Source organism: Mesoplodon mirus (genome assembly GCF_964341445.2).
Source record: "Mesoplodon mirus genome assembly, chromosome: 4".
In the NCBI taxonomy this organism is placed as follows: domain Eukaryota; kingdom Metazoa; phylum Chordata; class Mammalia; order Artiodactyla; family Ziphiidae; genus Mesoplodon; species Mesoplodon mirus.
The window spans coordinates 101,220,101-101,242,498 of record NC_138979.1 but is presented as its reverse complement, the minus strand read 5'-3'; the positions used below and the strand labels follow the sequence as shown (position 1 = coordinate 101,242,498).

Here is a 22,398-nt window from a genome sequence, read left to right as displayed (position 1 = left end):
TTCTGAGTGAGGCGTGGAGAGGCTGTGGATCTCCTAGGTATCAGCCAGCGGCAGCGAGTGGCGATCCGTGTGACCAGAGGAAGGGCGCATCCGACTGGTTGGGGCGCGGATGGGGTTGGCAGGGGAGGGGTGGAGAGGGCAGGCGAGAGCCTAGCGCCAGGCAAGGTACCGCCCTGAGAACTTTCCCGCACTTACATTTCCTTCCCAGGGCCCAGGATTGGGTGCCTTCCCTCAGCCCCTTCCTCTCTCCCCACCCCACTAGCCCACAGGACCTCCCCGGGGCGTGGAGTACAGGACGCTCCGCCTCGCCCGCCGCATTCCGCGCCCCCTTCTGGCCCGCGCGCACGTCGCCCCAGCCGCCGCCAGAAGGGGCGGGGCCTGGGCCCTGGCGTTCAGTCAGCCAAGGTCCCAGCGTGCCCTGCGCCGGCCAACGAGAGCAGATCCAGTGACTCACATCCGCCGCGCTAACTCTTTGCTCGCTCTCTACTCGCACACGCTTACACCCGGCTCGAGATGGCGGCGGCAGCGGCGGGGGACTCCGACTCCTGGGGTGAGGAGAAGTTCCGGGAGCAGGGCCCGGGTCGGCGCTGGCCCCACACCCAGGCAGGCATTAACGTGGCTCGCTCTCTTCCGTAGACGCTGACACGTTCTCCGTGGAAGACCCGGTGCGGAAGGTGGGGGGCGGCGGCACCGCCGGCGGGGACCGCTGGGAAGGCGAGGACGAGGACGAGGACGTCAAGGTGGGTGCGGGCCGGGGCTCCGAGCAGTGTTGGAGCGGGCTGGCGCCGTCGCGGGCAGAGTTGCCCGCCGACGGGCGGGCGGACGGACTGTGGGCCCAGGGGCGCCGCCCGGGCCTGCGGGCCGTGGGTCTAGGCTCGAGCGTAGGGCCTGGCGGTGCCCTGTACCCTCCACTCTCGCCGGCCATATGGGCCGGAGGCGGGCAGCGTGGTCTGTTGAACTTCCCTGGCGAGTTGCCGGCCCCAGCCCTAGCCTTAGCCCTAGCCCCAGCCCTTCATTGAAGGTCTGCGCTCCGGCCTGGATCCCACCCGCCAACTGGCGACGGGAGGTGACAGCAGCTGCTGGACCGGCCCACGTGCAAACTTCGCGGTCCGGAGTTGCTCGCGGGGATGAGACTGGGAAGCTGAGAATGGAGCCCCTGGCTTATCCCATATGGAAAGTCTTGCAACCTACCTGCCCTTTCAAGCTCAGGTCTCCCCAGGGCCAGTAACTCATTTATATCCCCGAAGGCCCATTTGTAGAGTTTGTTCGAGGTGTTAGATGAGTGAAATATTGTGGTTTAATTTCAGCCCCCCCCCTTTTTTCCCCACACAAAGGCAATAATTTTTAGCCTCCCTTCTCCCATCCTGTGGTAAAAGGATGAACTGTGTACTGAGATAGCTAGCAGTTAGTGATGAGAAACCTGGGTAGTCCACACAGCGACCTATTATTCATCTACACACGAACGCGTAAGGGAATAGTGAAGATTTGGTGGTTGGAGAAGACGAGGGAGTCAGTGTTTTGTGTTTGTTTGGTGGTTGTTTGTTTTTCCTATGCCTTGTAGATTTGAACCCGATTTACCGTCTTCGTTTGTTTTTGAGAACTCCTGGGGGCTTCAGATGCGGCTTCAGATGACATTATGACTACTGCGTTCGTTTTTGTTTTTCAGGTAGCTACAAAAGTCTCAAGCACAGAATGTTAAGACTCTTATTAACAAACTTCTCAAAATCTTTTTATTTTTGTGAAGATAAAGTTTAGTATGAGTTGGAAAATGGTTTTTTATGGTTTCGATTCGTTTAGTGAATGTTTTACTCTTCTAACTTCTACCCTTCAGCTCATGCTAACAACCCTACAAATCCTTCTGCTTGGGTTGAAAAAAATTTAAGCTAGGTAATCACTCTGAATTTTGTGTTAATACTGCTTTTGTTACATTTTTACCTGAGTCTGTTGAGGTGGATGTCCAATTCATTGAACAGCCTGAGGTTCAGGGATGACGCGAGCTTTGCAAATCTTGGGGTTAATAAATGAGCAATACTATTGTGAAGATACTTAAATGCTTCATTTAAACGTTGTATAGACATGGGAATGGATTGTGTTATCAGCCTCATTGCGAGATATTAGTTACCTCCCTACATTGTAGCAGATTTTCTGTTTTGAGCCTTTAGTTCAGATTTGTCCTTTCACTTTTTCTGTGCAGAGTGGATGTAGGAGTTAAGACATCTGTTATGAAAATTGGGAATAAGTGAGAAGAAACGACTAGAGAAATCAGAAAAGAATTACCAGAAAATGAAGTTTGAATGAAGTAGTCTAGACTGATATCATGAAGAAGCCTGACTGAAATTATTGTATCTAAATGGTGTCAATCCTGATAAATATAATTCTGACCACTTGGAACTAATTTTGGAGATTTATAAGTTGTAAATCTTATTTACAAAAAGGTAAATCTTACGTACCCTAAAGGTCATCTCGCCTCTTTGCAGTCTTTTAGTGCAGAATTTCTTTCTTTTATACAAGTAGCTTATTTCTTTTACATAAACTTTGAAGTTGATATTGGAGTAGAAAGCTGAACTTGTCCATTTTATTTCTATGTTGAAATGCTGGTTTATTTCTGAGTTTCTCCAAGATATCCAAGATAAGGTGTTCATGGAGTAGTTTGATTCCTAGTAGTTTGGAATAGACAGACCTGGATCTATATTTTTGCCTTGATATTTTCTGTTTGTTGTCATGAACCAGTTTTTTAATCCTTTTTTTTTCTCTTCCATTTCCCAATCTTTGTTTTGTTTTGTTTTGTTTTGTTTTGTTTTTGCGGTATGCGGGCCTCTCACTGTTGTGGCCTCTCCCGTTGCGGAGCACAGGCTCCGGACGCGCAGGCTCGGCGGCCATGGCTCACAGGCCCAGCCGCTCCGCGGCATGTGGGATCCTCCCAGACCGGGGCACGAACCCGTGTCCCCTGCATTGGCAGGCGGACTCTCAACCACTGCGCCACCAGGGAAGCCCCCCATTTCCCAATCTTGTCATTACAGAAGCTACCTCAGGATTATTTTGCACTTTAAATGAGATAATATGTCAAGCATTAAGCAGAGTTGCCTGGCACTTGGTAGGCACTCAGTAAATGTTAATTCTCTCTCTGCAAGAGAGAATATTTTTCTAGCTAATGGAAAATATCTTTAGGCTGTTTAGATCGAGTAGCTGGGGTTATTTTTGTGCCACATTTTTTTGTGCTTTCTTAAGCTCAGTAGGAGTAAGTTCTCTCCACAGTGGCTGTTTACTGTGAATTTTTTGTTTTGAACTGAATGACCATGGTTATCAAGCAAGCTTTTGCTTGCTCAGAGGTTACCAATCTAGAGTTAAAATTTGTCACCTTGAATGGTAGTGAGTACAGGTTTTCCCTGCTATCCAAAAGTAGAGCATTCCTATGAAACCTTCCCTAAGCTGAAAGAAGCAATTGCCTTAGGACACATCTTGCTAACAAATGCACAAGATGAAACAAGGTAAAGCACAGATGCTTGCAGACACAGTTCTAAGCTATGGCATCTTGATGCTGAGATGCTGAGTAGCTTGGTGGAGAAGGAGCTTGGCCTTGGCGGTGCCACTCTTGCTGCTTGGGTGCACGCTGCCTCTATGATGGCTCAGTGCAAAAACAAATGCTATTTTCACTTGTAATAAAAGCGAAAATCCTCTTTGGATTTCTTTCACTTCGCGAGCACAGTTATTAATGAAAGTCATTCGAAAAAGCGAAGTGGCATAAAGTGAACTTTAAAAAGTGAGGGATACCTATAATACCAAATTTCTGAATTCTGATGTTTTAGCATTTAATCCTTTTGTAAGGAGATGCTAACAAGGTTTAGTTTCCATGAGATCGAATAATCATAGTCCTTAAATAATACAGTATGTGAATTTTTGAAAAGTCCTTCAAAAGTAAGGTATGTAGAAACAGTAAGTTCTTCAGTTTATGTCAGCATCTAGTGTTTAACCTTTAAGAGTACAGGTTTAATGTCATTTGTAGTGTCCTGAGAAATGAAAGGAAAATTGAGGTCTTCGTTACAGTAACTTGCTTCAGTAGTTTACTGTCTTTCAGTAGATATAGCATTTTGCTGCCCTTGACTTTTCAGATAGCTGTCTGAAAGTGGCAGTGCGTTTAGGTGAAACTGTAGAATTTTTAATATTCATGGTGAGGGGGAGTCTATGCTTCTTCCCAGTGAAAAGGTGAGAACTAGGGAGCGTACTTTCCTGTCACATTAGCTTTATATTCCCTTTCTGTACTATCCTGATGTTATGCAGAGGCAGTGGGAGGAATTGTTTGCTTGGCATATATCTCTGGACTCCTTCCCCATTGCTGGAATGATGTGTAGGCTATGTTGATTAAGAAGGCACAGACTTCCCTGGTGGTGCAGTGGTTAAGAGTCTGCCTGCCAGTGCAGGGGACACAGGTTCGATCCTGGTCCGGTAAGATCCCACATGCCACGGAGCAACTAAGCTCGTGTGCCACAACTACTGAGCCTGCGCTCTAGAGCCCACGTGCCACAACTACTGAAGCTTGTGCGTCTGGAGCCCGCACACTGCAACAAAGAGTAGCCCCCGCTCGCCACAGCTAGAGAAAAGCCCACGTGCAGCAGCGAAGACCCAACGCAGCCAAATAGAAAGAAAGGAAGGAAGGAAGGAAGGAAGGAAGGAGGGCAGTGAGTACCTACTCACTGCACGCAGGAACAATACAACTTTTACTCCATTTTACTGGTATCCCATCATTTCAGTAAAACAGATTAGAAGCTAGATTTATTCAAAGGGTGTGGAGTTTGTTATGAGAAAACTTCTGGCTGTGATCAATCATCTCAGACATTTGCTTCTGTAATGTTATTACAGAATTTCTTTAAAAGATCCTAGCGAGCTGACTTAGTTGAAAACTGCCTGCCTCATCGTGCCCATTCAACTGTGTGTTAGGATCCTATCCTGTTTAATAGTTTATATCTACCAGAGTAAGGACATTTTTAAGCATTGGAAACAGTACTTCTGAAGTAGGGCATCTGTATTTCAAAGAAATTGGAGATTGCTGGGAAATTCTCAGAAGGTGGCATTTTGCTAGGATATGGGTATCTGGAAGTGTGTGTGTGTGTAACTTACGAGAGGTTCTAAACATATAAAGAAGTGGAAAGAAAAGTTTAATAAACCCATGACCAGGGACTTACCTGGTGGTCCAGTGGTAAAGAATCTGCCTTCCAATGCAGGGGATGCAGGTTTGATCCCTGGTCAGGGAACTAAGATCCCACATGCCATGGGGCAACTAAGCCTGCGTGCTGCAACTACTGAGCCCACAAGCCTCAACTAGAGAGCCCATGTGCTGCAAATTACAGGGCTCACCGACTCTGGAGCCTGCGCGCCACAACTAGAGAGAGAACCTGCACACCACAGCTAGAGAGAAGCCTGCGTGCCACAACTAAGACCCTACACAGCCAAAAAATAAAAAATAAAATAAAGAAAAATAAAACTTTTAAAAACCATGACCAATCTTATATCTTCTGTATCCCCACTTACTGCTCTCCTCCCCCAACCAGATTATTTTGAAGAAAATACCAGTTGTATCATTTCAATACCCTGACAGTTTTTTTTATAAACGAATAAGTTTTTAGTTAGGAAGCATGTTTAGTTAGGATGGTTATTTTTACAATAAGGCATCCATTACCCCCTCCTGGCCCCCCACCCAGTTCGCCATAATTAGACTTGGCTACCTTGTTTCTATCGAGTAAACTCCTCCTCCACTTGTGCCTCTGTATTCTCCTTTGTTTTGCAATTTGAATCTCCTTTTACATTTTTTGTTTTTGTCTTTTCCTTTTTTAAAGAAAAACACACAATAAATGACATCTTAAGAATTTAAAAGGCAAAAAAAATACTGAAAAATATTTACCTAATATATTTGTCATGCTGGACCATTGAAAATAAATAAGGCACTTGTTTAGAGTTCAGTGTCTTGTTCTTGATCTAGCTTAGCCAGGAATTTAAAGTAGAATTGATAACAGTTCCAAATATGAGACAGGTCGGCATTAAGATGGAATTCAGCAGAGTGCTGAGCCATAGTAGGGTGTTAAAAACTTAATGAACTGACTTAAGTGAAGTAGAATTTATTGAGGCAGGTACCTTGGCTTCCAGAGACCATCATAGTTCTGAGGTGATGGAAGAATATTTGGGCTTTTAAAAACTAAACTTTCCTGGCAGGTCTAGCCATGGCAGTAGCTCACTACAGAGTTCTGAGGCTTCTCAGAGCAGGTTGGTACAGCTTACAGAACACCAGTAAATGACTCTTACTGCAAGAGATTATGCTTTATCTAAACCAAACTAAAGAAGAAAGGGGGAGGAGTATATGTTAGTTAATGGGCTATTGCTATGGGACAGAAGAAATTTACTGCTCATTTGAAGCTACTTCTATTTGACAATCTATAAATATATCTTGCTTAAGTTGGAAAACATTTTCAGCCCTAAATGTGTTCTCTCATTGCATGTGACATTCTGTAGTTGTACATTATAAAAATGACAGACTGGCCAACTACTGGCTGCATTATTAGGAATAAAGAAAGCAGGGTTTAAATTTTTTATGTTATATTTTCAATTCTTAGTCATATTTGATTGGGAAGCAGGTTTTAAACTTGAAAAGCAGCCATCTCTTTCAGAGAAATGGCTCAAATGATGCTGGGTGTGTGTAGAACATGAGTATAGATAAGCGAGTAGTTTATCAACAGCCTCTCTTCTAAGGAAGCTGGCCATTTTAGGAGAGCAGCCTGGTTAATACTTCTGGAGATAGATGGGATATTATAGTTGGAAGAGTTATTGGTTACCAATGATAATTGGGTAAAGAATTTAACTGGATATTTATAAGTAATCTCTTGAACCAAAAACAACCATTTAGGACTTACTAAATTATAGACTTAACTCCCTATTTTAAGTGTTCATTTTAGGTGTTTCTCTTGGAACCCTTCTTACATTTTATCTGAATTTATTGTCAGTATTTACAAAGTCCTGATGTTTATGGAAAATTAGGCAAATGTAGACATTCTACTTTTATACATTTACTTTTATAACTAAGGATGCAAAAACTCTTTAAGTTCTGGGGGAAAGCTACCTGGCCTTCTGCTTTGGGGATTGCATCTGTTTGGAAGTATGGCCAGTCTCTTTTTGCTGACATCACTATGCTCCCTTCTTTAGGAACTTGTCCCCAGTATAGGAATAACTTCAGGGCAGTTATTACTGTTTCAAGCAGTCTGGGGTGAGGGTGCCTTTCATGGTCCTTTTATGAACTGAGGAGCAGATGTCATGGTTGTTTCCAAGACTTATTGATAGGAACCACTGTTTTTGCTACTAAAATCCATTCTGTGGTGGAATTCTAGGTAGCCTTGTTATGCTTGCACTGATGGGACAATGTAATGACTGTCTGGAATAAGGTTTATTCTTTGATAGGGAAACCAGGGCAGGGTAGAGGTGGGGAATAGAGTTAGTGCGAATGAGATACTGAAGGAGCAGTGATATGGGTGGGGTGATGTTTTACTGGTAAAGGGAACTGAGGCACATCAGCACTGAACAGAAACGTTACTCTGTTGTGCCGTTTCTGTATGTTGGAGTTACTGGGATGGAGCTGCTCATTTTCAGCTATACCTCTCCCTTCTTGGCCTCCTAGTACCAGAGGCTGCTAGACTCATTTGTTAAAATTAGTGGAAATCTAGCACAGGCAATTTGAGATGAATAATTGACATAGTTGCAGCTGGGCATATCTTAGTATATACTGTAACCCTTCTCTTTGATATGGGGTTCCTTGAAATTCCAGGGGACCTCATTCCAGAACTAATTGAAAGAACAAATTTTGGCGTGGAGGGACCTAGTTCCCAGACATTTATTTTATACTTCAGCACTCAGGTAAGAAGTCATGTTTAATATGACGCTTTAAAGGAACTTTGGCCTGTTCAAAACAGGTTCCTTCATTATTTTTCCATTCAGATTGTGGGATAACTATCTCTGGGCCTTAGTGTACTTATATGTAAAGTAGGGATAACACCACCTTACTTACAGAACTTTTGTGAGGGTTAACTGTTACTATATGTAAGTCCTTTGGGGAATTCCCTGGCTGTCCAATGGTTAGGACTCCGTGCTCTCACTGCCAGGGGCCCAGGTTCAATCCCTGGCTGGGGAACTAAAATCCCACAGGCCTCTCTCTGCAGCCAAAATTTAAAAAGTAAAAATAAAACATAAAGTATGTTGCACAGTGCTTGGTGCAAAGTAAACCCTCAATAAATGCTGTCTATTATTATTATCCTCATCACTGTTATTAGTAGGGAGTTATAAATAAACATCCCCTGGAAGTAAGCAGATGGTCCTTTTGTCTGAAGCACCATCTTAAGCAGCATATCACTCACAGACCCAGCTTTCCTGTATTCTGTGAAGATTAAAATGACAAAAAACTCTTGGTAGTAGTTAACTTTTATATTTAGCTCTCTGGTTCCTTTTGTACTATGGTGTATTGATACAAGCACTTAAGCAAACCATCAGGGTAATATAAACATTTGCTATCTAATTTCTAATCTAGTATCTTAGATGTTCAAACAGTGACTAGCTGGTTTGTTTTCATTCTGTTTGTTAACTATGAACTAAGGGTTAAATTGTGAAGGTAAAGTTATTATAAAAATGCTTTTGGGGCCTCCCTGGTGGCGCAGTGGTTGAGAGTCCGCCTGCCGATGCAGGGGATGCGGGTTCGTGCCCCGGTCTGGGAGGATCCCATATGCCGCGGAGCGGCTGGGCCCGTGAGCCGTGGCCGCTGGGCCTGCGCGTCCGGAGCCTGTGCTCCGCAGTGGGAGAGGCCACAACAGTGAGAGGCCCGCATACCGCAAAAAAAAAAAAAAAAAAAAAAATGCTTTTGTACAAAGTTCTTCCCACTGCTTGCAGACCCAATGGCAGCCTTAATCAGGATTTTTTATTTCTTTGGATTTACAGATTTTTATTAAGAATCAAGGCTTGGTTAGTTTATATACCTAGACTGATTCAGATTTATGACCTGTCTTGTTAAAAACCAGAAGCTTGGTGTCATAGTTATGGCACATTAGTCAGCCTCTGCCTCTTCCAGTAGCATCAGGGCCTCCTGCTTTACACCTGCCATGCTGTGGCTCAGCTTCCAGTGGGTGTGTCCTGGTGTGCCTGGCGGTTGTTGAGACAGTGGTCAGGCTACCTATAGATTAAAGCCTGTTTAAACACAGGGCTGTGTCTTTCTCTATTAAACCTTCTAACTTCTGTGGAGCCTTTAGAAGATTGTTTGATAATTGGTTTATATCTTGCCCAGTGACTGTGCTGGGCATAGAAAAGACAGTATATATAGATCCACCTTAAAGTGCCCCGCCCAAGTTACGGAGTGGGTTCCATGAAGCTGTTGATCAGCTCTTGACTTTTCTAATACTGGGATTAACTTTTTTTTTTTTTAATTTAATTTTTTAAAATTGAAGTATAGTTGATTTATAGTGTTGGGCTTTAATTTTTATAAAGATTTAATTCATTAACCAGGGTTGTGTTGTATGGAATATTGCTTGAAATAATCAAGCCATTAGCTAGAATGTTGGATGCTTTTATATTTGGGGAAGTAAGAAGTATAAAGACTGCTCAATTTTTCATTTAAAACAACTGAATTATTTAAGAGAGGCTATTAGTTTTGGCTTGGTTGTCTTGTGTTTTAATTGTTAATGGAGAAGCTTTTTTGTGGAGTTAGACAAGTTGATATAAAAGTTCATATGGACAAACAAATGTGCAAGAATGGCCAGGAAAACAGTAAAAATCCCTGAAAACCTGCAAGGGGTGACTAGCCCCAGCTTACATACAATAAAGCCTCTAATCAAAACAGTAGGTACTGGTATGTGAAGAGACAACAGACCAGTGGGATAGAATAGAAAACAGAAATAGAGTAGGTACCTAAGAAAATTTAGTATATGGTAAATCACAGGGCAAAGATGGACTTTTTTTAAAATTGAGATATAGCTGATTTACAATATTTTAAGTTTCAGGTATACAACATAGTGGTTCACAATTTTTAGAGATTATACTCTATTTATAGTTAGAAAATATTGGAAAGGTGGACTTTTCAATAGATGGTGCTGTGACAGTGGGTAACCATTTGGAAAAAGATAAATTTAGATCCATACTTCACACCATACAAAAGAAAAACCTCCAGTGGATCAGAGATCTAAATGAAAAAAACAGTGAAAGCATACATGTTCTAGAAGAAAATTCCTTGCTTTAAGAAAAGACTTTCTGGGCTTCCCTGGTGGCGTTGTGGTTAAGAATCCACCTGCCAATGCAGGGGACACGGGTTCAAGCCCTGGTCCGGGAAGATCCCACATGCCGCAGAGCAACTAAGTCTGTGCGCCACAACTACTGAACCTGCGCTCTAGAGCCCGCAAGCCACAACTACTGAAGCCCGTGCGTCTAGAGCCCGTGCTCCGCAACAAGACAAGCCGCCACAGTGAGAAGCCTGCATACCTCAATGTAGAGTAGCCCCCGCTTGCCACAACTAGAGAAAGCCGGCATGCAGCAACAAAGACCTAACACAGCCAAAAATAAGTAAATAAATAAAATTAAAAAAAAAGACTTTCTGATTGACTTGGAATCCAGAGGGAATAAAAGGAAAGTTTAAATTTTACTGCATAAATGTGGTGGGGTGCATAGCACTTAATGGGGAAAACACTAGAGGCATTTCCGTTAAGAGAAGAACAGAGCAATGATGCCCATTTTCTCTGCCACTGTTCATTCACGCTGTACTAGAGGTTTTGCCAGTGCAGTTAGATAAGAGAAATCAATTGTGGAGGCACACGAATTGTTAAAGAAGGAATAAAGCTATCTCTTGTTTGCAGATGATATGGTAGTGTACCTGGGGAAACCCTAGAAAATCAATGATGGAACTAACTTAAGAGAAATGAATTTAGTAAGGTAGCAAGATAAAAAATTAACGTACAAAAACCAATAGCTTTTCTATACTAAAATACTAACTGGTTAGAGGACATAAAAGGAAAAAAAAAACCTATTTACAATGGCAACAGAGATGATGAAATACTTCGGAATAAACCTAAAGAGAAATGTGCAAAACCTCTAAGAGAAACTTTAAAACACTCCTTGAAAGATACAGAGGTAGCCTTGAACAGATGGAAAGATAGCCCTTTTTCTTGGCTAGGGCAGTTCAACATTATAAGATGTCAGTTCTCCCAAAATTAATTTATAAATTTAATGCAACACCAAAAAAAAACCCCCAACAAACTTGTTTCTGTGGAGTTAGACAAGCTGATAATAAAGATCACATGGAAAGTAAACATGCAAGAATTATTAACGGAGGTCCTTTTCTTTAGGATAACTGGGATGATGATGATGATGATGAAAAAAAAGAAGAAGCAGAAGTAAAACCAGGTGAGCCATTGGGGTTCTTCCATTTTTGGTTTTATATCTTAGTGAACATCTGATGCTTATGTTAAGACAAATGAGAAAATGCCTACAAAATCGGAAATTTTGGTTATTTTTAGAAACCAAACACTCTTCCGTTCCCACTTCATTCTCTTCTCCCTGTATCTCTTCTCTCTCCTCAAAACATAATCAGATTAGATACCTGCCAAATTTCTGTTTGAGTGCTTTTGTTAAAGGAGAGAGTAAAAGATGAGGCATCATAGTTGAATGATCTAAGTCCTGCCTGAAGGACTGTAGGGAAATAAGAAGGGAGATGTTTGGATCTTAGGGGTCAGACTAGAGAGGAGAAAGGAAGAGTCCCAGAACTTTCCTATTCTTATTTGCCAGGAAATCACCATATGAAATTGGAGCCGGGTGAGGTTTGGTCTCTTGAAGTATATAAGTATCATGTCTGTCTCATTCATAAACTGGAAAGTATTCAAGATAACTGTGATTAAAACATTACTTTCAGAAGTAAAAATTTCAGAAAAGAAAAAAACAGCAGAGAAGATAAAAGAGAAAGAACGGCAGCAGAAGAAAAGGCAAGAAGAAATTAAAAAGAGGGTAAGTACTATTTATTTTCTAAAATACAGAATTCTCACATCAGTAGTGGTGCAGTATCTTAATAGGCAATATTACCTAATCATTTGAAGGGCTTTGTAAGGACTATAAATGGATACCGTCAGATAAGATGATCCTAAACAAACCGAATTTGTGGTTTTTGCAAAAACCAAACCCAGAAGCTTTATGTATTAGAATGCCTTTTTAAGTTTTCACAGACATTTGGGAACATGACTGTGTTGTGACCATAGTCAGTGATTTTTGTCAGTGCCTGCAGTTCTCTCTAGCTGTGATTAGTCTTTTTTTTTTTTTTGCAGTGTACATTTTGAGTGAATACAGAAAGTGTCCATTTCTCTGCCATGTGCTGTATAAATGTTTTTGTTCTTGATTATTCGGAGCAAGATCAGGAATTTTGTGTTAATTTACTTGCTTTTTGAATAGAAAACACATTTACATGATTCAAAAATCAGAACGGTATTAAGAAGCTCTCCCAACTCTTCACTCATTGTCCTGTTTCTCTCCCTCTCCCATAAGTAAATATTGGTTTATGATGTCTCCAAGGTGACTTTGTACATTTGTATACGACTGTATAGTCATATTCCTCCCAATTTTATAGTTTTCATCTTGCTTTATTTCATATATCATGGAAATCTTGCCATAGATCATGGCGAGCTTTCTTATTTTATTTTTAACCCGGGCCCCCGCAGTGAAAATGCCCAGTCCTAACCACTGGACCACCAGGGAATTCCCTTGACTTTTCATTAAGAAAAATTTCAAGCAAATAGCATAATGGATAATCATACAAATTACCTAAATTTAACAGTTGGTAATATTTTACCATACTTCATCTGTTCTTTTTTTGCTAAAATATATCAAATAACAAACATTATGCATTTTACCTTTAAATTCTTCAGTATACATCTCTGAAAAAGCAAGAATATTTCTCACATGATTACATTCCTAATGTAATGAACAGTAATTTTTTAAGATCATCTAATACTCAGTTTATATACATTTCTTTAATTGTCCCAAAATGTCTTTACATATGGTTTGTTCAGACAAGGACCTTGCATGTACTTTGTATCCTAAGTCTCCTAGAGTGTCTGTCTTTCTCTTTAAAATGACATTGACTTATTGAAGAGAGCAGGGCAGTTGTCTTGAAGAACACCCCACCTTCTAGATTTGTCTTATTGCTTCCTTGTAGTTACAATTTCCTGTAACTTGGCGGTGAAGTCTGAAAGTTTGATTGGATTCAGATTAAACATTTTTGGTTGGAATACTTCAGAGGTAATGCTGTATGCTTTATATTGCATCACACACATCAGGAGTCATGTAATGTCTGTCCTGTTATTAGTGATGCTAAAATTGATTACTGGGTTAAGTTGGTGACAGTCTGATCCTTCTATTGTAAAATTAATTACATATTTCTTCTTACAGGTAATCCAGTTTCACATCAACTTGTCACCCAATAGTTTTAATGTCATTGACGATCATTGCCTAATTATTTCTTAAGGGATTGCAGAATGGTGGTTTTTCATTCTATGATTTTTCTTCCATTTTTTTATTGGCTGGCTTTTTTTTCTTTTTTGCTATTTGGTTACTTTGGATATGGTTTGTAGTAGAAAATGTAAAAGCTTCTTTTCTTTTAATTGCCAATTTTCAGAGTAGGGAGGAGGTGTAATAACTTTAAGTGGTGAAAAATGAGGGATTTCATGGGTTTTAATTTTTTCTTTTTGAGTAAATTTATGGACTTACAGGTTTTTATACATTTCATTCGGATACAGTTATTATTTTTTTTGATGCTTAAATTGTCCCAACATTGGACAGTAGGGGTCCCTCTAAGCTGTTCCTATCTTCATCCTTTTGACAGAACTCCATTAGTCTTTGAAAGGTTCCTTGTTTTCTGGCACAATAAGTAATGCCTGGGGCTTCCCTGGTGGCACAGTGGTTGAGAATCTGCCTGCCAATGCAGGGACATGGGTTCGAGCCCTGGTCTGGGAAGATCCCACATGCTGCGGAGCAGCTAAGCCCATGCGCCACAACTACTGAGCCTGTGCTCTAGAGCCCATGAGCCACAACTGCTGAAGCCCGCGTGCCTAGAGTCCGTGCTCTGCAACAAGAGAAGCCACCACAGTGAGAGCCCGCGCACTGCAATGAAGAGTAGCCCCCACTCGCCGCAACTAGAGAAAGCCTGCGTGCAGCAACAAAGACCCAATGCAGCCAAAAATAAATAAAAATTAAAAAAAAAAAAGTAATGCCCGGCTTATCTGGTAAACTCCCTTAGGCCTGGAATCAGCTACTAAATTTCCTTTTTAGTAGCAAATTATCATGGCCAACAATGTGTGAGAATGTCTGTTTCCCCCAAGTCAGGAACATTTTAGATGCTTTTTAATAATTTGTATATCTAAAAATACCTACATGTGTGTTTTTTAATTAATTAATTTTTGGCTGCGTTGGGTCTTTGTTGCTGCGCGAGGGCTTTCTCTAGTTGCGGCGAGTGGGGGCTACTCTTTATTGCAGTGTGCAAGCTTCTCATTGCGGTGGCTTCTCTTGTTGCGGAGCATGGTCTCTAGGCATGCAGGCTTCAGTAGTTGTGGCACGTGGGCTCAGTAGTTGTGGCTTGCAGGCTCTAGAGCGCAGGCTCAGTAGTTGTGGCACACGGGCTTAATTGCTCCGCAGCATGTGGGATCTTGCCGGACCAGGGATTGAACCCATGTCTCCTGCATTGGCAGGCAGATTCTTAACCACTGCGCCACCAGGGAAGTCCCTACATGTGTGTTTATATGATCAGAACAAGCAATGGATTCTTATAGCTCAGTCTAAGAAGTTGTATTGATTTGATCTTTCTTGGTCGTTGAAGTTAGAATTATACTTACTTTGTTATATCTTGTTATTAGTCTCCAACATAAAGAAACCTTAGTTTGCGTAAATTAATTTTATCTTAGGTCAAGTATTGAGTTAAGATACATTCAATTTTGATGCAGGAAGTACTTAATGATGTTCAGGTCTACTAACGCAATTGAGATATTTCCCTTTTTCTTTTGAGAAAGTGTTCTGAGATTTCCTAACTTGGTATCATGACCTTTCTTATTTCATCTTCTCCATGAGAAATAAAATGTGACCTATTTCAGAAGTGGACTTCTGAATCAAACTTGTCGAACTGCACAGGCATGGATAACCATGAATGGCACAAATTTCCTTCATCTTTTTCCCACTTTGATAAATATTATCAAAGATAGCCCCTTGTAGTAACATATTGTAGAAAATTATATCACAGTATATAGAAAGGATATAAACTAAACTGTTAACTGTCATCTCAGAGAAGTGGAACAAAAAGATAAATGGGGGGAAATGTTTTTCTAATTCTTTGAAAAAAAATTTTTTTCTGTCTACATTGTATTGTCATATGGATGTGCCATATACTTTATTTAACCATTCTATTCTGGAACATTTAGGTCATCTCTAAATTTATTTGATATTATGAATAATACCCCATTTGACCTCCTTTTGGTTAAATATTTGTATGCAGCTTTGGTTTCTTAAGATGAATACCTACAAGTGGAATTATTTGATTAAAGCATATAAGAATATTTTTAAGACTTGATAAATATTACCAAGTTATCCTAGAAAGGTTGTTTCGATATACAGTCTTAGCCAAAGTATGTGAGAGTGCCATTTTCAACTTGTCTGCAATCTCAATTCCTTAATTAAAAAAAATTACCATAAAATAAACCCAGTCTTCAAATCTGAACTCTTGTCACATGACCACCAGAGTTAACCTTCTGTTACCATGGGCAGGTTGCTTACCCTCTCTGTGCCTCAGGTTTTTTTCCTGTAAAATTGGGATAAGAATATCTAAAAGAATGCCTGAAATACAGTGAACACTTTATAAGTGTTTGCTATTATTTAATGTGTCTAGAAAAAAAATTCATACAATACAGAAATGTTCTGGGTCCATTATAATCCCAGCCCTTTTAAAACTTCATTGCTGTCTCATTTTAGTTAGAAGAACCTGAAGAACCTAAAGTGCTAACACCAGACGAACAATTAGCAGATAAACTGCGGCTAAAGAAATTACAGGAAGAGGCAGACCTCGAATTAGCGAAAGAAACTTTTGGTAAGTGGGGGTGTGATAACAGTGCAGTATTGAAGTTCCAAGTGAATACTATGGAAGTCTTACTAGTTACGAAAATTCAGAAAACACCTTTTTTGAAGAAACATGATACTGGCTAATTTAGATAGTAGAAAGCAGTTTTTAATCTCTGGTTTATATTTGGGATTTCATTACTTAAGGCAGAGTGAGATACATGTTCAGATTTTTGAATAATTTATTTTGAGTATCGTATAAAAGATGATTAAGATAAAAAGTCATTGTGGAAGCAACCTAAGTGTCCATTGACAGATGAATGGATAAAGAAGATGTGGCACATATATACAATGGAATATTACTCAACCATAAAAAGAAACGAAATTGAATTATTTGTAGTGAGTTGGATGGACCTAGAGTCTGTCATACAGAGTGAAGTAAGTCAGAAAGAGAAGAACAAATACCGTATGCTAACACATATATATGGAATCTAAAAAAAAAAACCATGGTTCTGAAGAACCTAGGGGCAGGACAGGAATAAAGTCGCAGACGTAGAGAATGGACTTGAGGACACGGGAATGGGGAAGGGTAAGATGGGATGAAATGAGAGAGTGGCATGGACACGTATACACTACCAAATGTAAAATAGATAGCTAGTGGAAAGCAGCCGCATAGCACAGGGAGATCAGCTTGGTGCTTTGTGACCACCTAGAGGGGTGGGATAGGAAGGGTGGGAGGGAGACGCAAGAGGGAGGAGATATGGGGATATATGTGTATGTATAGCTGATTCACTTTGTTATAGAGCAAAAACTAGCACACCATTGTAAAGCAATTATACTCCAATAAAGATTAAAAAAAAAAAAAGATAAAAAGTCATTGGACCCGGGCTTCCCTGGTGGCGCAGTGGTTGAGAGTCCGCCTGCCGATGCAGAGGACACGGGTTCGTGCCCCGGTCCGGGAGGATCCCACATGCCGCGGAGCGGCTGGGCCCGTGAGCCATGGCCGCTGCGTCTGCGTGTCTGGAGCCTGTGCTCCGCAACGGGAGAGGCCACAATAGTGAGAGGCCCGCGTACCGCAAAAAAAAAAAAAAAAAAAAAAAAGTCATTGGACCCAAATAAAGTATACTGCTGCTTTAAATGTATGTATCAGCTGGATGAAATTTGGGTGAAGTGTGAAGTCTGTAGCTTTGAGACTTAAATATTGAACTGACTGTAGGACTGTCCTCTTGTCTTAAGTCTGGATAAGATTTAGACAATAGTATGCTGGTCCCGGTGGGGCATTCAGCTTTGGTTGTGCCTTCTTAATGCTCAGGGTCCTTTCTTTCTGTATCCCTTCTTGGCCTTCACCATGCCCTATCTTTAGAGGACTTCCATTTCTGTGTGCCATGCCTGCAGCTGTGGTTAGTGTGTAAGATAAAAGATATGTTCAGGATTCTGTAAATAGATAATAAGTTCAGAGTGTTCCAGGAGGATAGTTACATGGCACAGAGGGTAATGTAAGAAACATGGTCAGAGAAATAATTAAAAGTTCTCACTTCATTTAACCAAGTTTGTTGTTGTCTCTATTGAGTGCTTTTCAGGGTAGAATGTTGTATTGAAACAGTTAAATAATTTATTTTTTTTTTAAATATTTATTTGCTTGTGCTGGGTCGTAGTTGCGGCACACGGGCTCCTTAGTTGCGGCATGCAAACTGTTAGTTGCGGCATGTGTTTGAGATCTAGTTCCCTGACCAGGGATTGAACCCGGGCTCCCTGCATTGGGAGTGCAGAGTCTCAACCACTGCGCCACCAGGGAAGTCCTGAAACAGTTAAATAACTTTTAAATGAAACCTAGAGCCAAGAAGGATCTAGTTATTTTGATTTTTTCCTCCACTACCCTTCCTCTTCTTTAAAATGGATCAAGCAGGCTGACTGTAGTGATCATTCTCCTTTTCACTGGAAGTATGACCTTATCTCTCAGTGGGTCTTTAGCAATTTCAAGAGTTGCTATGGATGCTCCACTGGCGAGTGCTTGGCATGTCTTAACCACACTCATCTCATTACAGAGAGCACTTGGCCACTATCCTGTCTTTGTAGAATGGTAAAAGCCACCCATGTGTTTATTAAAGAGAAGGGTTTATGTGTTAATAAATTCTAAGATGGGACACCAATTATAGATTAAAAGGCAAAAACATGTATTCATACGGTGATCATTTGGTTAATAGGATTTTAATGTTGTGTTTCTCATACTAAAATACTGGATCAGTGTTATTGTTAACAACTCATTTACTTGATAATTGAGGAGTATACAGAAGCATAGTGTCTAATCGCCTAGAATCCTTTTAGGCCAGATTAATTTTTCTATTGGGATTTAACACATGGTTTGCTCTTATTTAGCTTCTGTAGTTAGCTGGATACTTTCACAGGAACCATCTTCGTTTGCTTTGCTTTTTTCTTTCTCTCCCAACTTTTCTGTGGGCTGTTCTTGGACAGATGCTTTAAGAGCATCGCTTTTGTGCCAGGGACTCCTTTGGCAGTCTGGTGAAGCCTTTGGGCCCCTTCTTAATATACTGTTTTTTTTTTTAATTTTATATACTGTTTTTAAATGCATAAAATACACAGGATTTTACTTACAAAGGAAACCTGTTATAATGAAATAGGTATCAAAATATTGAAATAACCTGTGATACAGTAATTATGTACAGACCATTTGAATTCTGTCCAAGGATTTCAGTAGACTCAGGTTAAGAACCTCTGTTTTAGAATGAAATAACAGGGTTATTCAGGTATCTAATTAGTTTCTAAACTTTAAAAATATCTTTCTGATATTTTCTGTGTCCCCTTTCTCCTACAGGTGTTAATAATACAGTTTATGGAATAGATGCTATGAACCCATCTTCAAGGGATGACTTCACAGAGTTTGGAAAGTTACTAAAAGATAAAATTACACAATATGAAAAATCACTATATTATGCCAGTTTTTTGGAAGCCTTAGTTCGAGATGTGTGTATTTCATGTAAGTAATTCTAATCTCTGGCCTCTGTGAATGGATTTAAGTAGGGGCACATCATACTTAGGAGAATGGAGATTGACTTTTGACGGGAGGGGATGCTCTAATATATTTAAGATTTGCTTTTTGGCAGTTAGCTTGGGAGTGTTGTTCTGCAGATATACACTGAGTTTGAGTGGTTTTGTTTTTGTTTTTTGAGGGTGCCTTCTGAGTGTTTTTACAGTGGCTTCCCAAAGAGACATCTGTGCTTGTTGGTACAACAGCTAATAAAACACTAGTTTCTTATTTTATCTAATATATATTGGAGGCGGCGGCTAGTGAAGTGTCTTTTGGGGAAAACCATACAGAATTTTAGAGCTGAGTGAGACCACAGTGAGTGTCTGTTCACTTTATAAATGAGGAAGCCCATGGCCAGGTACAAGTTGCTCAGCAGAGCTGGCACCCATTCTCTGGGTCCATGGATTTGGTTTCATGCTGAGTCATATATTTCAGGGGCAGGGGATATGGGAGTGACAACCCGGGGTGATATAGCACTAAGGTGGGAAGAACTGCTTTTGCTAGTGTCCGCTGTTTTTAAGATTGAGAAAAATAAATTCTACACAATGAGTTTTTTTTTTTTTTTTTTTTAATAATCTGGTTGCGTTGGGTCTTCGTTGCTGCACGCGGGCTTTCTCTAGTTGCCTCAAGCGGGGGCTACTCTTCCTTGTGGTGCACGGGCTTCTCATTGTGGTGGTTTCTCTTGTTGCGGAGCTCAGGCTTCAGGCGCACGGGCTTCAGTCGTTGTGGCACGTGGGCTCAGCAGTTGTGGTGCACCGGCTCAGTTGCTCCACGGCATGTGGGATCTTCCCGGAGCAGGGCTTGAACCTGTGTCCCCTGCATTGGCAGGCAGATTCTTAACCACTGTGCCACCAGGGAAGTCCCTACACAATGAATTTTAAGTTAGGTTTTCTTTGGGAAATTATTACTAAGCTGAAGGTTCTGAATTTGATCAGTGATATACCCATAGTTGGTACTTTATTTTCCATATATATTTTTACTGTTTTTGAAGGTGCTCTCTAACCAGACTGAACACTTTTTTGGGTAGCTGACAACTCATGTCTGTTTCCAGCTTTATATTTTTATAAGGATGGAAGGATGTGTTGTCCACTAAATAGGCTTATTTCCTGGTGGGGCACTTAGATTTCTGAGATAACTACCATTTTCATTCTCGTTCCTATGCTAGAAAATGGAGACCCCAAGGGGTGGGGAGTTATCATCTGTAGGTTTAAGAATTGTCATTACATATTCATTCAGATACTCCTCGCTGAGCATCAAGGATGTTTATTTCCATAAGTCATGGTTATTCTCTGCGTATTTAGACCAGATAAGGAAAAATGGTAGGGAGCACTGGGAGCTTATAAAGACATTTCTAGTTTCTCTCTGGTTGAGCAGTGTCATTATAATTACAGTTCATTATAACTTTTTGTTGCTGAGTTTGCCATTTTACTTTAAACGGTTCTGATCTGTGAGCCTAGCCATAGACTGAATGATTCTCCATCGTGTTATGTTAAACAGGAGAAATTAATAGCCTTTCCAAGTTACTGAAGTTAATGATGGACAAATTAGATTTCTCATAACACTGGAAGAATGTATATTTTGCTTTTACTTATTCTCCAAAATGCTTAAAAATTACTGGTATTTTTTTTTTTAAGTGGAAATTGATGACTTGAAAAAGATTACCAATTCATTGACTGTACTTTGCAGTGAAAAACAGAAGCAAGAAAAGGTAAGAGCTAGCTGTGTGGGAAATGTGTATTACACAAGGATGGGGTATAGGCATAATATTCTCAACAAGTGTAGTAGGAGCCTGAGAAGTCAAGCAATTCACCAATACCATTTATATTGGAATAGACCAGGAGTATGAGTGCCATTACCATCCTTTTATTTACAGACATGTTCATGTTCTTCTGAATTAATAATAGAAATTTCTCTGGGTCAGGTGTGGGATCTCCCTTAGAGAACTAAGGTTTTTCTGGAAGCAAAGCTTTGTTGACTCTGTGAGGGTTGCTGTACCATATAAGATGCCCATAGTAGATAAAATCTCATGAATTAATTCTTTTTATCTTCAGCAAAGCAAAGCCAAAAAGAAGAAGAAAGGTGTGGTTCCCGGAGGGGGATTAAAGGCTACCATGAAAGATGATCTGGCAGATTATGGTGGTTATGATGGAGGATATGTACAAGATTTTGAAGACTTCATGTGACGTTTTATCTTCTCCTGGTGTCTTCTTTCTGTTGCCCACGATCCCTTCAACATGTAGCACAACTTCCTTTCCTTTCAGTTCTGCCAAATGCTACAATCAGAAGTGCAGTACCTTTTGTGCTGGTTATTAACCCCTTGACACTTAGGTGCTAATGTGCAAATGAGGGAACTTGGATCTTGCTGCCAAGGGGTTAAAATTGGGAACCTCCATTGCTACTAAATCATAGTTTAAAAAAACAGACCTATTAAGGTGGTTGTTGCTATCTGATTCCATAGCAGCAGTCACTAAATTGGAGACAAAGGTTGCAACATGACAAAAAATTGTGTAGTTTTTACCAGCACCATTCAGTAATACAGCCTTAACCATACCTCCTTGAACTACTTCATAACTTGTCAAGAAAAGCAGTCTGCTAAAAGGGCATGTGGTGTGCACCTAGTATTAAAGTTGCTTTGTCTTAAAATTGAGCGTGAGGATATTAAAAATACATTGTGAAGAAGACTGCTTATCTCAGAGTGAAGATACGGCGGCTGAAAAGCACTAGTTTGATACTTAAAAATTAAATGGCCAAAACCCTCCAACTTGGAAGCTGAAGAAGGTAAACCTCTCCATTATTGCATTACCAAGTTGTGGAATCTCTTGAATGCATAGACTGTCTAGTTTCTATTTATCAGACTATTCTACTGATGGAGTGCTTCAGATGGGGGAGGGAAACTCCTTACCTATTTTATTTGTCTGATTTAAGTGTCTGAGAAACAAATCTCCTTTGTTCTCTGAGGCTGCAGTGGATCAGCTTTAACAGGGTTTTGGCATTTCCTTTCCTTTATAAAACGTGTTCAGCAAACTGCGCCACTTAACTACAGTTTGGTAAATTGTTATGTTAACAATTATGACATCTGCAATGTTTTATAAAGCAACTAATTTAATAAAGTCACTATTGTGAGGACTTAAATTTTGTGTTACCTCCCAAGAGATATTTTTGGAGAGTAAAGAACAAAGCTCTTGGGACTAGAGTTCTCTGTATACTTATAAAGCTATTAATAAGTGTTTGTTTGATGAGTAGATGCAGTTTTAAAACAA

At 40.5% G+C, this 22,398-nt stretch overlaps 1 protein-coding gene across 2 annotated transcripts; it reads left to right on the top strand.

The window, feature by feature from the left end:
* The first annotated feature begins 411 nt into the window (after window positions 1–411).
* EIF3J (eukaryotic translation initiation factor 3 subunit J) lies at window positions 412–22,270 on the top strand. Of its 2 annotated transcripts, none has more exons than XM_082617145.1 (8): window positions 412–550; window positions 637–740; window positions 11,355–11,412; window positions 11,921–12,009; window positions 16,009–16,123; window positions 18,926–19,087; window positions 20,773–20,846; window positions 21,190–22,270. In XM_082617145.1, exons 1-8 carry the CDS (start codon window positions 514–516, stop codon window positions 21,319–21,321), a joined length of 771 nt encoding a protein of 256 aa, XP_082473271.1. In that variant the 5' UTR covers window positions 412–513; the 3' UTR covers window positions 21,322–22,270. The 2 variants fall into 2 exon arrangements, with proteins under 2 accessions (XP_082473271.1, XP_082473270.1); XM_082617144.1 differs by having other exon boundaries at window positions 11,918–12,009.
* Window positions 22,271–22,398: the final 128 nt, after the last annotated feature.